Raw genomic sequence first — 17169 nt, forward strand, 5'->3', positions numbered from 1 at the left:
ATCTTGAGATAAAAGCAGACACCCTAAAAATACCACAAGAAGGAATAGGAGAAACACTAGCGCTCTTGGCACAGGTTGAAACTTTCTTAATAAAGACCCAGCAACACAACAAATCAAAGGCTGGATAAATGGGATTGCATTAAACTACAGAGAGTCTGCACCGCAAAGGACATAGTAAGCAAGATATAACGAAACCCCACAGACTGGGAGAAGATCTTCACTAGTCATACAACAGAGCCTACAGTTCAAGAAATTAAATTCCCCAAAAACAAACCCCCAAAGAAACAATCGCCCCACTAAAAAGTGGGCTAAAGACTTTAAGAGAGACTCCTCTGAAAAGGAAATATGAATGGCCAATAGACGCATGAAGAATTGCTCAACATCTGTGGCCATAAAAAATGCAAATCAAAACAATATTTTGAGATTCCACCTTATACCAGTTAGAAAGCCATTATCAAGAAAACTAACAACAACAGATGCTGGCAGAATGTGGCCAAAGGGGAATGATAATACACTGTTGATGGGAATGCAAACTTGTCCAACAGCTCTGGAAAGCAGTATGGAGGTTCCTCAAAAGACTAAACATAGAGTTCCCTCATGATCCAGCAATCCCATTCCTGTGTATTTACCCAAATGATCACAAACAAGGCCATACTAAAGCCACCACCACAACCATGTTCACTGCAGCATTATTTACCATTGCTAAGATAGGGAACCAACCCAGACCCTCAGTAAATGAATGGATCAAGAGGATGTCTTACATATATACAATGGAGTTCTATGTTTCCATCAGAAAGAATAACACTGCTCCATTCATAAGGAAATGGAAAGAGGAAAAAACTTTCATTAAGTGAAATAAGCCAGACCCAAAGAAAAGTTGGTTTTATAATTCCCTTCATTTGTAAGAACTAGAATATATCTATGATATTATTAACAGGGGGGGTCTCAATAACCCAATTGCTTAGTGCATAGGACCATATATAATGAAGCATATCAATATTAACCCCAATTTAAAGTTCGTTTTAGGCCCCATATGTAGTTTGTTCTTTTTTCCCATTTCTCTTAGTTTTCTGTACCTTGTATCTTGTATATATAAGATTAGTCAATATGTGGAAGAGAAAGGGACTCACAGAAACAGCAGGACAAAGGATGAACCAAAGCAACATTGATACTCACTCAACACTATGTTGGATATGAACATTACAACTCGGGTGGGGGGAGGAGTGGATGGAGAGGGGTATAGAAAGTGGTAAGTGGGAGATAATGAGAGGATGGGGTAATCATGATTTAAAACAAATGTATTCATTACCTTACTTATAAAACTATAACCCCTTGTTCATCATCTTTACAATGCAAATAAAATATAATTAACAAAAAATAAAATAAATGTGGACTAGGATAGCCATTGCAGAAGTCCACCAAGAGAAGAAAATAATGTAAATGTCCTATAATTGAAGAATGATTAAATAAAGACTTCATATCAAAAACCATACAATGGGACTGAAGAAGAATTCAGGGGGAATAAAACCCAACAGCCAAAAAGAGAGAGAGAGAAAACCAAGCTAGGCAAGGTAGTTCATACCATTTATTCTAGAGGAAGAAATAGGGAGAACTGTAGTTTGAGGACAGCCCTGAAAAATGTGAGAGATGCCATGTCAGCAAAAATGCTAAATGTGACTGTACATACCTGTCATCCTAGATATAAAGGAGGAATAAGTAGGAAAATTATAGACCAGGCCACACAAGATAATAGCATCAGACTCTACCAGAAAAATTAAGCAAAAAGGGCTAAAGGCACAACTCAAGTATTAGAATGCTGGCCTAACAAGTACAAGGTCCTGAGTTTAAACCCCACTATTTGCCAAAAAGAAAAAGAGAGAGAACCTAAACTAATAGTCTAACTATGTAAGTCTATGATTATTTAATTCAGTTTAGGGACACAAAATCCCAGTTTCTAGAGAATTTAATAAATGAAATCTTTCATAAATATTCTGAAGATACTCTGATGTTGCCTATCTTTTGTTGGGAGTTTGTTAGCAAAGCCGAAGATTCTTTTTTTTAATAAGTTTTTTATTGTGAGAATACTGTACAGAGGGGTTACAGTTACATGAGCAAGTTAATGAGTACATTTCTTATCAAGCATTGTTGTCTCCTCCTTTGTTTTTCCCTACCATCCCTTCCTCCCATCTCCACAATTACACTCCCCCTCCCTCCCCACCCCTAAATTGTAAAGTTCATTTTTCCACATAGCGTCTTGTACATCTCATTGTTGCCATGGGTCAACCTGTAGCCCTGCTTAAACAATTTGTTTTTTCCCTTCCCCTCCCCAAATTATACCAACATCAAATACAGTGAAAACAGGGGTTATACTGTGGGGGAGGGACATACAAAGCAACAAAAAAATCACGTGATTCCTTAGAAACAATATCAAAGCTGAAGATTCTATTATTTTAGAAGAACCTGAAGAACAGAAATCTTGTACTTCTGGATAGAGGAAAGTAAATGTCAGGTCTGGCATTCCCTCATAAATATTTAGTAATAAAGAATACACCTTGTGACTTAAAGAGAGACTTCTCTGAAGAGGAAATAAGAATGGCCAATAGACACGTGAAGAAATGCTCAACCTCTCTAGCCATAAAAGAAATGCAAATCAAAACAACATTGAGATACCACCTCACCAGTTAGAATGGCTATAATCAAGAAATCTAATAACAAGGAATGCTTGAGGGGATGTGGACAGAAGGGAACCTTACTGCATTGTTGGTGGGAGTGTAAACTTGTTCAACCGCTTTGGAAAGCAGTATGGAGGTTCCTCAAAAGATTCCACATAGAGCTCCCCTATGACCCAGCAATCCCACTTTTAGGTATTTACCCAAATGATCACAAACAAGGCCACACTAAAACTACCAGCACAACTATGTTTATCACAGCATTATTTACCATAGCTAAGATATGGAACCAACCCAGATGCCTCTCAGTAGATCAATGGATCAAGAAAACATGATATATATATATACATATATATGAATTCTATGCCTCCATCTCAAAGAATGACATTGCCCCATTTGTTAGGAAATGGAAAGACTTAGAAAAAATTATATTAAGTGAAGTAATCCAGACTCAAAGAAACATAGGTCCCATGGTTTCCCTTATGTGCAATAACTAATACATGTCTAGGACAAGCAGAAGAGGTCAAAAGCTATGTGCATATGACCATATAACCTGATGTTAAGCAAAATGAACCCCAAGTTAGGGACACAAGAGTTTTATCTTTTTGGGGGGAGGTCCAGTCGTGGGGCCTGAACTCTGGGCCTGGGTGCTATCGCTCAGCTCTTCAGCTCAAGGCTAGTGCTCTACCACTTGAGCCACAGCACCACTTCCGCCTTTTTTTCTTTTTGCTTATGTGGTGCTGAGGAATCGAACCCAGGGCCTCAGGCATGCAAGGCAAGCGCTCTACCACTGAGCTACCTTCCCAGCCCAAGAGGTTTTATCTTTGTTGCTGTTCTTTTTACTGTACTTATAATATACTATGTGAATTTTTTTTTGGTTTCTTTGTGTGTTCTTCCCCCATGGTACAACCCCTGTTTGTCATCTTGTATATACATTTTTCTAATTTGGGGAGGGGAAGGGAAGGGAAATAACAAAATGCTGAAATAAGTATGCAGGATGAGCCATTGTAACAATGAGATGTATAAGACAGTATGTTGAAAAACGAATTTTACAACTTTGAAGAGGTGGGAGGAGAGAGGAGGAGGGAGAAGCTGGGAGGTGAGGAGGAAAGGGATGGTAGGAGAAAAACAAAGGACAACAAATGCTAACAGGAAATGGACTCATTACCTTGCTCATGTAACCCCTCTGTACAGTATCTTTACACTAAAAATATTTTTTTAAAGCACACACTTTGTAATGAGAAGAGTAGAGTATGAATTTTAAACCAACTGAATAATGCAGGCTATTACTTAAATGGGACTTTCTTTTCATCTGTATAATGAGAAAAATTACAGTGCCTAACTCAGGAGGCTACAAGTAACAATTGAACACAAAGCAAAGTAACTGCTTAGTGTAGACCTGGGAGATAGGTAGGACTTAATAAATATTAGCTGTTATTATTAGTTCAAAAACATAACCAAACTGCACCAAAAATGAAGTAAAAAAAATTTAATAATTGAGTGTGGGTAGGATTAAAATATCCAACACATAAACCAGAACCTGTTTCAACTTGTCAGTACATTCGTATGCATGCAGACACACATCCACCCTAGCATTTTCCAGCATGGACTTCTAAGTTAACATTTTTTGTACTATGCTTGACCTAGTACTATTTTTGTAACCTGGAACATGCCTGTGTTTCTCATTCCAAGATACAATGGGGGAGAAGATTCAGCTGATAAAAATAAACACATATGTTCCTTAATGACCTCTCTCATCTGTTTCTTGGATGACAGTGTAATCTCAGAAACCTGATCATTTATGCCATCAGTCTATGAGAAGTGACCAGTGTTATCCCTGTTATCTAAAGTGCACTTTCTTCCTATTTCACCACCATCCTGTGCTCAGACTGACCTGTGACTTGGTGGCCTGGAACCATTTTATCTTACTCATAGAAACTAACAGAAATTGAATAGTTGGAGGAGTGCTAGGTCCATAAATCAATTCCACATTTTTATACCTCAATGGCATATTGCACTGTTCTATGCTGTTTGTGATGATAAGAAGAGAATTTATTCCATCCTAGATAACCCTGTCTTAAGTTCTTAGTGTAAGGAAGTAATTCTCAAATGAGCTGGTATCAGAGACTGCTAGATGGATTATTAAAACAGATTTCTGATAGCTACTTCCAGAGTTTGACCCAGTAGGTCTGGAATATGGCCTGAGAATTTGCATTTCCAACAAGTTCCTGAATTCTGCTGCTGCTACTAGTCATAGGACCATACTTGGAGAACAACTGGCTTAAAGTAATAAGTCTTTTTCTAATGTAACAGATGTCTAGGGATATTACTTTTTCCTTTGGAAAACCCACAAGAAAGAAAATATGAATATCCTTTGGAGAAGAAATAATAGGTACACCACTAAGATGAGGTTCTCTAGATGGCTAGCAGAATGAAGAAAAGCCAGCACTGCCAGAGGCCTCACAGGACAATGATGCTGGGAATATGAGCACAGGACTATGAAGAGTGAATCTAGAATACGAACTTAAATCTCCTTATGTTCAGTAAATTTCTCTTTGCATTGAATGCTGTCCCTCATCTTATTTCTGTCTTTATTCTGGCACAATTTTATCAAGCATCTTAGTACAAATGATAGCTTTATTCAGATAGCAAAGATAAATGATTAAATAAAACAAAAAAATTGAATGCTCACACATTGGATGTTTCAGCTAAAAACTTAAACTTTCAGTTAAAAAATATTACAAATACTGCAATGCCAATGACACTGCTTATCAATTAGCCTTGGTCACTCAGAGCTCACATAAACTGCTCCTGATGGTTTTACGTATCATCGGCCTCTAAATTATGTGCTATAAAAGGTCACTATAAGTGACACACTCTAGGCCTATTCTTTCTTTTTTTTTTTTTTTTGGTCCAGTCGTGGGGCCTGAACTCTGGACCTGGGCGCTGTCCCTCAGCTCTTCAGCTCAAGGCTAGCGCACTACCACTTGAGCCACAGCACCACTTCCGGCTTTTTTTTCCTGTTTATATGGTGCTGAGGAATCGAACCCAGGGCCTCATGCCTGCAAGGCAAGCGCTCTACCACTGAGCCACCTTCCCAGCCCTAGGCCTATTCTTTCTTATAGTCAAGGACTCAACATACAGTTCCGTCTCATGAAAAAGAATCAGGCACACAGTAATAATACCAACTATCCAATAAAATGGAGATTTGTTTCAATCTAAAATTAATTTTCAATTTATAGTTGCCATTTAAATTTGAAAACATTAATGTATCTCATATGGTAATATTTTCTTTTCTAATCTCTTCCTCTAGTTGTGCTCAAACCGGAGGAAAACAAATGCACTTGCCACAGGGAACAAGGAAAGATGGTCCCTACCACAGCTGTCCTCACATAAATCCACTCACTTTAAAGAACTAGAACAACATCATAATTCAGTGCATGCCTACTTACAGCAGTCCACATGGAGTTTATTTGGATCATCGACATCCAGGAGTGGTTAACTTGACCACATATTATCATATCTTTGAAAGTAAGGTATGAGAAAATCTAAGTGCAAAGAAAAGAAATACATAGTTGAATATAAGTAAACTTTAGTGTAACTTGCCTTTTATATAATGTGATCTTTAAAAATACTAGATGTGCTCTGTATTCTTTGAAATGGTTTGAACCCTGTACCAAACCATTTATAATATACCTGTATGTAATATACCTGTATATACAAAATTTGCATAATACACCATTTTTCACAGTTCCTTATAACCATTTCTTACCACTTAAAGGACTATTCTGAGATTTTTTTATAAACTTCTTAAAAACATGATCTGAGAATGTTTTTAAAAATCTGCATTGTAAACCATATTCTTAGAGTGAACTGAACTCTGTACCACACTGTTCACTCTGTACAATCTACTTACTGTGAAGTTTCAAGGCAACTTTTTTTAAAAAGTGATTTCTTTTAAGTGGTGTCTAGTACATAGGAAGCATTCAGTAATTGCTGGACTGAACTGGGTTTCTCTAAAGTAATAAGGTTCTTAGGAAAAGAGGAATAAACTCACCTGACAAGAAAGTGTGGTGAAGTTGTTTACCTCATGGAGGCCAGGAAGTACAGAAAGAGACAGGGAGGGTTTCTGCACATTATATAGCCACCAAAGACACACCTCCAATGGCCTACTTCCTCTAACCAGGCCCTGATTCCAAAAGTTCCCATCATGTACCAGTAAGGCCATTAAATCATGAAGCTGTCAATTAATTAATACATTGAGTAGGTCAGAGTTTTAATAATCCATAAACCTCTCAGTGGACCAAATCTTTCAACATGTGAGCCTTTTAGGGGGTATCTCACACCCAAACCATAACATTATGTTATGGATACACTTTAAATACCTCCATCTGAATCATCTATGTATATTTCCATATGCTCTGCTGTTTCCTGTGATGAGGAAATATATCATAGCAGAGTAATATGGAAGAAAGATGCTTACTTCATTATGACCAGGAATCGGAAGGTACAAATATAAGCTTAAAAGTCATGTCCTAGCCAGGTGTTGGTGGCTCATGCCTATAATTCTAGCTACTCAAGAGGTTGAGTATTGAGGATCATGGTTCAAAGCCAGCCTGGGCACAAAGAACTACATAAGACTCTTACCTCTAATTAACCTACAAGAAGCCAGAAGTGGAACTGTGGCTTAAGTGGGAGAGTGCTAGCCTTGAGAGCAAAAGCTCAGGGACAGCAAATGGCACAAAAAAAGGCATGTCCTAAGTAATCTGCTTTCTCTAAAATTGGTCCACCTCTGAATAACTCATGAAGATATGAGTTCACCAATAGATTAATCCATTGATGAGGTGAGAGCCCTCATGATGCAATCATTTCTTAAGGCTCTACCTTTAAGCACTGTGCACAGGAGACTAAGCCTTCAATACATAAGTCTTTGGGGGAACCCTTCATATCCAAACAACAATGTTCTGTTTTTCTGAAGAACTCAGATTAATATAGGAACATAAAGTGAGGAATAAAGAATCAAGACAATTAGGAAGACCTAATTATGAGTCATGTTACATCTTTTAAAACAGAAAAAAAATCATTTCATGGAAAGCTAGAATAAGTGGTTAATGGTACTGTCTTCCTGGAGGATAAAAGCCCTAAAGAAAAAGTTCCTAAATAAAATATTTAAAAGTATGGTATTTTTAAATGTTTAATTGAAAGTAATTCATATTATGTAGATGGTAATGTTTAGTTTAATGGCACCCAGATGTCACAAGGGAACTGTGTAGAGGCAGTACTGAAGGAAAGGGAGGAGAAAAAGAGTAGATACTGAAGGGTGGAAAGGATAGGAGGACATTACATATATATATGGACACAATGTAATGAAAGTCATCAAATAATGTTTGAAAAGAAGTGGGGGGAAAGTCTAGAAAAGCAAAACACCATCCAAACCACCAGAAAGGAAAAAAAAAAGAGGGAAAAGACAAAAATGTAAAATGGCATACATTCTTTGAATACAAAAGTGACAGTAGCCAAAGGCACAGTGGGAATACAGTAGGAATTAAATTCAGTGGGCTTAAGAATCAGGGTACATGTATCACTCCCTGTGGTTCTGGAAAATGACCTCTTCATGATGCAAACAGTGTTATAAGGAAATCCTTTAATTAGGAAGCAAACCACAACTGGTGCAGGGAATTATGTGATCTGGGTATCTCCACCTAATAGGGGGTGCTTCCCCATGCAAAAGGATTGACTTGAACCTGGAGTCCACCAGACACTCCAGGGTGTGTTTATCCTGTTGATTCTGATCTCACTGACTTCGATTCGGTATTGAAGTACTAACTAATAAATTATGGGGTTATACACTTACATTGTCTGTGTAGTTCTCTCTCACACTGCAACTTCAGGACCAGGAAAGGGGAGAACTCAGTAGCTGGGGGGAGCTGGGAAGGTGGCTCAGTGGTAGAGTGCTTGCCTTGAATGCCTGAGGCCCTGGGTTCGATTCCTCAGCACCACATAAGCAAAAAGAAAAAAGCTGGAAGTGGCACTGTGGCTCAAGTGGTAGAGCACTAGCCTTGAGCTGAAGAACTGAGGGACAGCGCCCAAGCCCAGTGTTCAGACCCCATGACCGGACCAAAAAAAAAAAAAAAAGAATACAAGCTGGGCACCAGTGGCTCACCCATGTAATCCTAGCTACTCATGAGGCTGAGCTCTGAGGATCACGGTTCAAAGCCTATCTCCTATCTCCAATAAACCACCAAAACCACCAGAAAACCGGAAGTGGTGTTGTAGCTCAAGTGGTAGAGAACTCACCCTGAGCTGAAGAGAGCAAGGACAGCGCCCAAGCCCACAGTTCAAGCCCCACGACAGGCAAAAAAAAAAAAAAAAAAGAAAGAAAGAAAGAAGAAAGAAAAAAGAAAATGTGATATCGCCGCATTTGTTAGGAAATGCAAAGTCCAGGAAAAAATTATATTAAGTGAAGTAAGCCAGGCCCAAAGAAACATAGGTCTTATGGCTTCCCTTATTTGCAATAACTAGTACATGTGTAGGACAAGTAGAAAAGGCCAAAAGCTATGAACATATGACCATAGAAGATGATGTACCCCAAGATAGGGACACAAATTTTTTTTCTTTATTGCTATTATTTCTAACCTATTTATAATTGTACCATGTGATTGTTTTGTTTCTTTGTATGTTTCTCCCCCACGGTATAACCCCTGTTTTCACTGTATTTGATATCTTGTATATACACTTCTCTAATTTGGGGAGGGGAAGGGAAAAAACAAAATGCTTAAATAGGGATACTGATTGACCCATTGTAGCAATGAGATGTACAAGATACTATATTGAAAACAAACTTTACAACTTTGGTGGGTGAGGAGGGAAGGGGGAGTAGTTGTGGAGATGGGAGGGAAGGGATGGTAGGGGAAAAACAAAGGAAGAGGCAACAATGCTCAATAGGAAATGTACTCATTACCTTTCTCATGTAACTGTAACCCCTCTGTACTGTATTTTTAGAATAAAAACATACAAAAAAAGGAAGAAACAAAAAAAAAGAAAGTTCATGAGATTCTTATCTTCAATTATCCAGAAAAAGCTAGAAGTGGAGCTGTGGCTCAAGTGGTAGAGTGCCAACCTTGAAGAAACCAAAACCAAAAACAAAAACCTAAAGGACAATGCCCAGGCCCTGAATTCAAGAGCCAGGACCAGTGCATGCACGCACATGCATATACAGTGATGGGGGGAGGGAAGGAGAGGGAGAAAGGGAAGAAGGGAGGGAGGGGGGAAGAGAGAGAGAATGAATCTGAAGTAACCAAGGCAATCTATTACCTGGAGCTTTTTACCTGCCCTTCACAGAGCTGGACCCATTCACAGCTATTAGAAGAGTAAACTGGAAATAAGCAATGAGAAAGAATGAAAAAATAAGATGATAGCTATGCTTAAATAATTGACAACTTGGGTTTTTACTCCTTGTGGAAATAGCAGAAGGCTCTAGAGACAAAACATAATGAGGAAACATTTTTTTCTGCTTTGATATAAGAAACAACATCTAATCCTTCCCCAAATGGCACAGAATGCATTTTAGAGTCAACTAAGTCCAACATAAAAGCACTAACTCTGACACTGGGCAAACATTATTTTTAATGGAGATGCTTCATTCCCTTGGCCTCTTATCTCCATCTGGAAATACTTCAGCAACCCTCCCCCTCCCCCTCTCCAAGCGTATTCCTCCCCAGCAAAAAAGGAAGGACCTAATTAGTAAGTTTGAGGGTGAAAAAAATTATCAGGTCTGCAACTGCTCTTCCTAACCCTGGTCTGCTCTTCACAGTATAAAGTCCAGCTGTTGTCCATCTGTGCAGGGACAAAGAGGTGAGTCTACTTGATTCAGGAACAAAAGATAAAATACTGCCTTGATCAATTATCTTAAGTCATCATCTGCTATCAGATCTATCTGATAATATTTTGGTTCTGGCTGTCTACTTTTTAGTTGGGTCCAAAATCAGATGAGTTAAAGGATGACACACTCTCTAAAATTTTAAGGGGCTGGGAATGTGTATCCCTGCTTAAACAATTTGTTTTTTCCCTTCCCCTCCCCAAATTATACCAACATAAAAATACAGTGAAAACAGGGGTTATACTGTGGGGGAGGGACATACAAAGCAACAAAAAAATCACGTGATTCCTTAGAAACAATATCAAAGCTGAAGATTCTATTATTTTAGAAGAACCTGAAGAACAGAAATCCTGTACTTCTGGATAGAGGAAAGTAAATGTCAGGTCTGGCATTCCCTCATAAATATTTAGTAATAAAGAACACACCTTATGACTTAAAGAGAAACTTCTCTGAAGAAGAGAAAAGAATGACCAATAGACTCATGAAGAAATGCTCAACCTCTCTAGCCATAAAACAAATGTAAATCAAAACAAAATTTAAATTCCACCTCATTCCATTTAGAATAGCTATAATCAAGAACTCTAATAACAAGGATGCTGGTGGGGTTACAGCCAAAAGGGAACCCTGCTGCACTGTTGGTGGGAGTGTAAACTTGTTCAACCACTCTGGAAAGCAGTATGGAGGTTCCTCAAAAGACTACATATTGAGCAATCCCACTTTTGGGCATTTACCCAAATGATCACAAACAAGGCCACACTAAAACTACCAGCACAACTATGCTTATCACAGCATTTTTACCATAACTAAGATATGGAACCAACTCAGATGCCCCTCATTAGATGAAGAGATCAAGAAAATAAGATATATATAATATGATATATATAATGGAATTCTATGTTTCCATCAGAAAGAATGACACATCCCCATTTGTTAGGAAATTAAAGGACTTGAAAAAAATCTTATTTAGTGACGTAAGCCAGACCCAAAGAAATATAGATCCCATGGTTTCCCTTATTTGCAATAATTAGTATATATCTAGGATAATCTTATCAGATGAACAGAAAAGCTCAAAAGCTATATACATATGACTATATAAGATGATGCTAAATAAAATGAACCCCAAGATATGGACACAAGAGGTTTTTCTTTGTTGTTGTTATTTTAATGTACTATATGATTTTTTCTTTCTTTTGTATGTTCTTCCCCCTTTGGTATATCCCCTGTTGTCACTGTGTTTGCTTTTGGGACCCTGCATCTTGTATATTCATTTATCTAATTTGGGGAGGGGAAGGGGAGTAACAAAATGCTGAAACAAGGACTCAGGATGACCCATTGCAACACTGAGACTCACACAACACTATGTTGGAAATGAATTTTACAATTTCGGGGGGGGGGTAGTTGGGGGAAGCAAGGGATAGTAGGAGAAAAACAAAGGAGGGGATAACATTGTTTGACAAGAAATGTAGTCATTACCTTACTCATGTAACTGTAACCCCTCTGTACAGCATTTACAATTAAATGAAATAAAAAGACATACAACCCTGAAGTTTTCTATATGTAGGATTCTGTGACTATGAATTTTCAGATACTTTAAAGATTTTTTTAAAAAAAATTTTATTGTGAAAATACCGTACAGAGGGGTTATAATTACATGGGCAAGGTAATGAGTACATTTCTTATCAAAGCATTGTTGTCTCCTCCTTTGTTTCCCCTTCCCCTCCCCCCCCCCCCCCCACCCACACCTGGCTAAAGTTGTAAAGTTCGTTAATACCATATAAGCATTTCAAATTCAATTATTTCAAAATTAAATTTCTCTCATCCCCAAACCAGTTCATTTTCCCAACATTGCTACACATCAGAAGGTTCACAGTCCTCATATTTATGAAGATTTAAGTATGGTAGGGAAGATAGAAATGTCTCCCACTGTAGTTTTAAATCATTAGCAATATCATAGAGTGATAGTTGAAAGCCTAGCTGTGACTGCCATAACCTTGTGAGAGACACAGCAATGAGAAAAGGCCAAAATTAGCATCCAGTGGTGCAATCTAAAACCAGTCATGAGAAAAGAGAAATAATTTCAAAAAGAAAAACAGGAAATGTCACCATCAAGGCTGAAAAAAGAACATTTCAGGGGAAAAAGCAGAATCAAAGGAGACAAGACATGAGTATAAGCAATGACATGTAAAGAATTCAAAGCACTGTCCCTGTCTTCATGGCACAAACTTCCAAGGAAAAAACCATTATGAGACACTAAGAAGTGTCTTGGGGATTCTGGCAACATGTAGAATAAACAACTACCCAAGACTAAGAGAAAGGAGTATCAATGGCAGCACTTGCGGTAAAGATGACATCCACACTAGGTCTAAGCAGGAGTGAACCAGCTAAGGAATAAGAGAGACTTCTGCACACAGAGAGGCATGGTGGGCAAAGTTCTATAATCAAAGAGGGTGCCGAGCCTTTGGGTAGAACAGAGAGTAACTCAAACACTCTAGAGCTAAGGGCTCTTGAGGAGAAATGAAGGGAATGCAATTGAGAGCTAGAAAGCTAAAACATGAAAGGCCTCATGCAGCATGCAAAAGCAAAGGGAGAGTTCAGGAAAGCTTTGACCAAAGGAAGTGACATGGATAAATGTGAATGGCTGGTGGGAAAATAAAAAATGAACTGGGAGGTCCAAGTCAAGGGTAGATGTTGAAAGACCAATTAAGTAGCTTGGATACTATCAAATACTGACGGAGAATGAGTACTAGAGAGAATGAAGAGAAAAGTATATCTGGGTTCCAGATATATGCCTGCAATTCTACCTATTCATGAGGTGGTAGGTAGCCCAGGCATAAAAATCCTTTGAGACTCTGCCTCCAATTAACCAGCAAAATGCTAGACTGGAGACATGTTTCACATGGTAGAGTACTAGCCTTGATCAAGAAAGCCCAGTGAGAGCACAAGGAATTGATTTCAAGCCCTAGTACCGACAAAAAAAAGAAACAAAGAAATGCAGATTACTCACCAAAAAGAAAATGGAAATACAGTAGAAAAATAAGAGAAGGTAAAAAATAAGAGAAGCTAAAGATAATTTTAAAATCTGACTGAGTCAACTGAGTAGATTATGGTATCATTCAATTAGAAATAGGTTACCAGAAAGAGAGTTGGAGAGAGTGCAGGAGAAAGAGAAGGTAAAGAGAAAGGAGAAAGAGTAGGGAAAAGATGAGTTCTATTTTGGAAATCAATTATGACTTGTGCCTTTGTAGCCCAAGTAGAGACTATTTATTACTATATGAGTTACTCATGAGGTAGGGAGAAGTTAGTGTCAAGTTTGAAAGGAAATTTAAGTACATACTCTTTGCTAAGGAATTCCAAGTCTTTACTCCAAGGATGAGAGAAGTTGGATGCTATGTAGGAAGTCAGACAGCTGACAGAGCCAGTAGAGCTGAATTTAGAACCAGTCTTCTTGACTTCCCACCCATCACTAAGCCTTCTTTGTTCAATAGCAGCAATTAATGTTACTTAGCAGTGTTGGTAACAGTGACTTCTGAGAAATTTCTGTATGCCAAGCATTGCTTGAAGTACTTAACTCAGTTACTCCTCTCAAGAACAAATGTAGGAGATATCATCATCACCACATCTTCCCTCCCATCCTCCATTTACAAACGAGCCAATTTAGAAATAAGGATTAAGGGCCCAGGACCACACAGCAAATGACAGGACCGGTCCCCCAGACCCCAAAGGTGATCCTTGCAATTTCCATCCAGCTGCCTCTCTCTGTAGTATACTTTTCCATCTTACATATGCTTCATCATTTTCACAAGGATAGTTCCTGATAAAACTAATGGGAGATTCTGTTATGTATAACTCATTAAAAGTTTATATTAAAATCTTTTCTAAATTCTTTAAGGTAGATAGTATTACTGATTAAGGCTGGGGTGATGAAAATAATGTCTGCAAGTTGAGTAACTTCTATCAAAAAATAAACTGTTCCTAAAGCAATTTTTAGAGTATGTTTTTTCTGCTTTTCATCTACACCATGAATTAAGCCAAAACACACATAGTTCCTTGATAGAACAATGTGCTTTTGGAAGCTTCCCCTATCTGAAGTCATGTGGTACATAGCTAAGAAACCTGGAACCATTCTGATTTGGCAAATTAAGGTCACACTGACCCCTCAGGTTATCAAAACATGGACTTAAGAGGCTGTTGAATATACTCTTTTGTGTTATGATTCCAAGTAATTTAATCAAACAACTGACTTGTCTGGTTTTTCTACAACATTGTAATAGTTTTCATAGTTAACTGGGTTTTGTTTTTCCCTATGAGAAGACAAGTCAACAGCATTGACACCTAAAGGTGATCATGTAACTGTTTTTGCAAAACCACATGCTTTATATCTTTCACAAACAAATAAAAAGTCATAGTTATTTCAAATGAAAGGCAACACTAACATTATTAAATAATCAAACAAGTTTACATCTTAAGACAGCTACATTGTTTAAAATTTCCAAATTCATCAACATTAAGTCCTTTCCCGGTGTTAATGCCAAACTACACAGAAGGGAGGTGGGACTTTCATTTTCATGGAAATGGTCTTTGCCAACCCTCCCACTGGCTCTGAGTTTAGCCAGCAATTTGACCAATAGTACAATGAGCCCTACCATCTGCTAACTAATGGACAAATGATACTAAACAAATGATTGCAAAACAGAATCTGACTCATTTTCATAGTTGATGTAATTGGACCTAAAAAACAAGTTTGCAATTTATATGTGTTTTCCAAGTAAATTCAAAGTGCTGTTTTTAATTTTTCCCTTAGGACATTAGGATATATGTAATATGTATGTATATATATATATATGTTCTTTTTAATTTAATTTTATTGTTAAGGTAATGTACATATATTTCTTAATTTAGCTTAAAAACTAATTCTTCCAAAAACCAGCAATAAAGATCAGACACAACTCAAATTATATTTTTATGTTTATTGTACCTTTTCTTTCCAAATCTCTGAAATTGATTAAGAAAAGTCATTATATTAAAGATTATTTGTAAAATATGATTTTAAAAATTAACTTTGCGACTCTATTATATGAATAAACTTACCAACTGATCAATACTAACTGGTTAGAACAATTAATTTTCACTTTTGCATTACTATTACTTTCTGATTGCTTACACATTTTAATGGCATTTGGCAGGTAGTTTACTTGATTGGAAAAATATTAAGGATATCTCTAAAAACAATACTATGTGTACTGTCATGTCAAAATGCAGTAATTAAAAAAAGGTTATAAGGGCTGGGAATGTGGCTTAGTGGTATAGTACTAGCCTTGAGCAAAAGAGGCTTAGAGACAGTGCCCAGACCCTGAGTTCAAGCCCCAGTACTAACAACAACAAAAAAAGAAAGAATAAATAAAGGTTATCCTATTTTTAATGGTAGTACACCTACCATTAAATATATAATGGTTCTTAATTATTATTTTGTGTCTGTCCAGTAAAATATTTAAATATATCCCATTTGTTAAGAATGCTCCAAGTGGGATAAAAGAAAGACACAGAATTTTTTTTTAAAAAAGAAAGATACAGAGCCTTTAACTTTGGCTAAAAGTCAGGCAAACCAGGTTCAGTCTTATTTTGTAGCTGTCTGCCTTGAAGGATATCATATAACTCTCAGACCCTCAGCTATCCCTGTGTAAAAGATAAAGGCTTACTACAAAAAATTCTTAGTTCCTTTCCAAGTTGGCCATTCTATTTTTTGAGCACTCTGGCATATTTCTTTAAATCTGAGTTCCAAAAGGTCCTGGATAGAAGGACATGGGTTCTTGGTATAAGGCACAAAAGAACATTGTCATGACTCATAAGACCTTGTAAATTTTTTTTGAAAATATACAAGATATAGGTACAGTGGCTCATACCTATAATTCTATTTAGGAGGTTGAGATTTAAGGCTCATGATTAGAATCTAAATCCATGAAACTCTTGCCTCCAATTAATCACCAAAAGGCTGAAAGTCAGGCTATGTTAAGTGGTAGAGCACCAGCATCAAGCAAAAAAAATAAACAAACCAAAAAACAACTAAGAGACAGGGGCTAAGCCCTGAGTTCAAGCCTCAGGACTGGCATAAAAAGAAAAAAAGAAAGAAAAGAAAAGTTTTGTAAAATAAGTGAGTATTTAGCTACATAAACCAAGGGAAAAAAAGTCAAATAAATAAAATCAGAGCAACTAATACTATGGAAATACAAAGAAGCATTAGAGATTATTATGAAAACCTATACTCTAATGAATTGAAAATCCTAGAAGAGGAAGTGGAGCTGTGGCTCAAGGGTAGAGTTCTAGCCTTGAGCTGAAGAGCTGAGGGACAGTGCCCAGGCCCAGAGTTCAAGCCCCATGACTGACAAAAAAAAAATCCTAGAAGAAATAGACCTATAAACAGATATATGACCTACCAAAAATGAGCCATCAGTGCATTTAAAAAGAAAAACTTGAATAGACCAATAATGAGTCTTGAATGAGACTGAATGAACAGTAAGGTATCTCTCAAAAGAAAAAAAAAAATCCAGGACCACATGGTTTCACTATTAAATTTTATCAGACCAAAAAAAAAAAAATATATATATATACATATATATATATATA

General features: G+C 37.3%; 1 protein-coding gene across 1 annotated transcript in view; it reads right to left on the minus strand.

The window, feature by feature from the left end:
• Positions 1 to 17169, minus strand: part of Fbxl13 (F-box and leucine-rich repeat protein 13) — a 171049-nt gene that overhangs the window by 104534 nt on the left and 49346 nt on the right. The window contains exon 7 of the mRNA XM_013035265.1: positions 6122 to 6217. Coding sequence (XP_012890719.1) covers positions 6122 to 6217 — 96 coding nt within the window. The remainder of the gene's footprint in view (positions 1 to 6121; positions 6218 to 17169) is intronic.

Source organism: Dipodomys ordii, unplaced genomic scaffold (assembly GCF_000151885.1).
Source record: "Dipodomys ordii isolate 6190 unplaced genomic scaffold, Dord_2.0 Scaffold207, whole genome shotgun sequence".
NCBI classification, from domain to species: Eukaryota; Metazoa; Chordata; class Mammalia; order Rodentia; family Heteromyidae; genus Dipodomys; species Dipodomys ordii.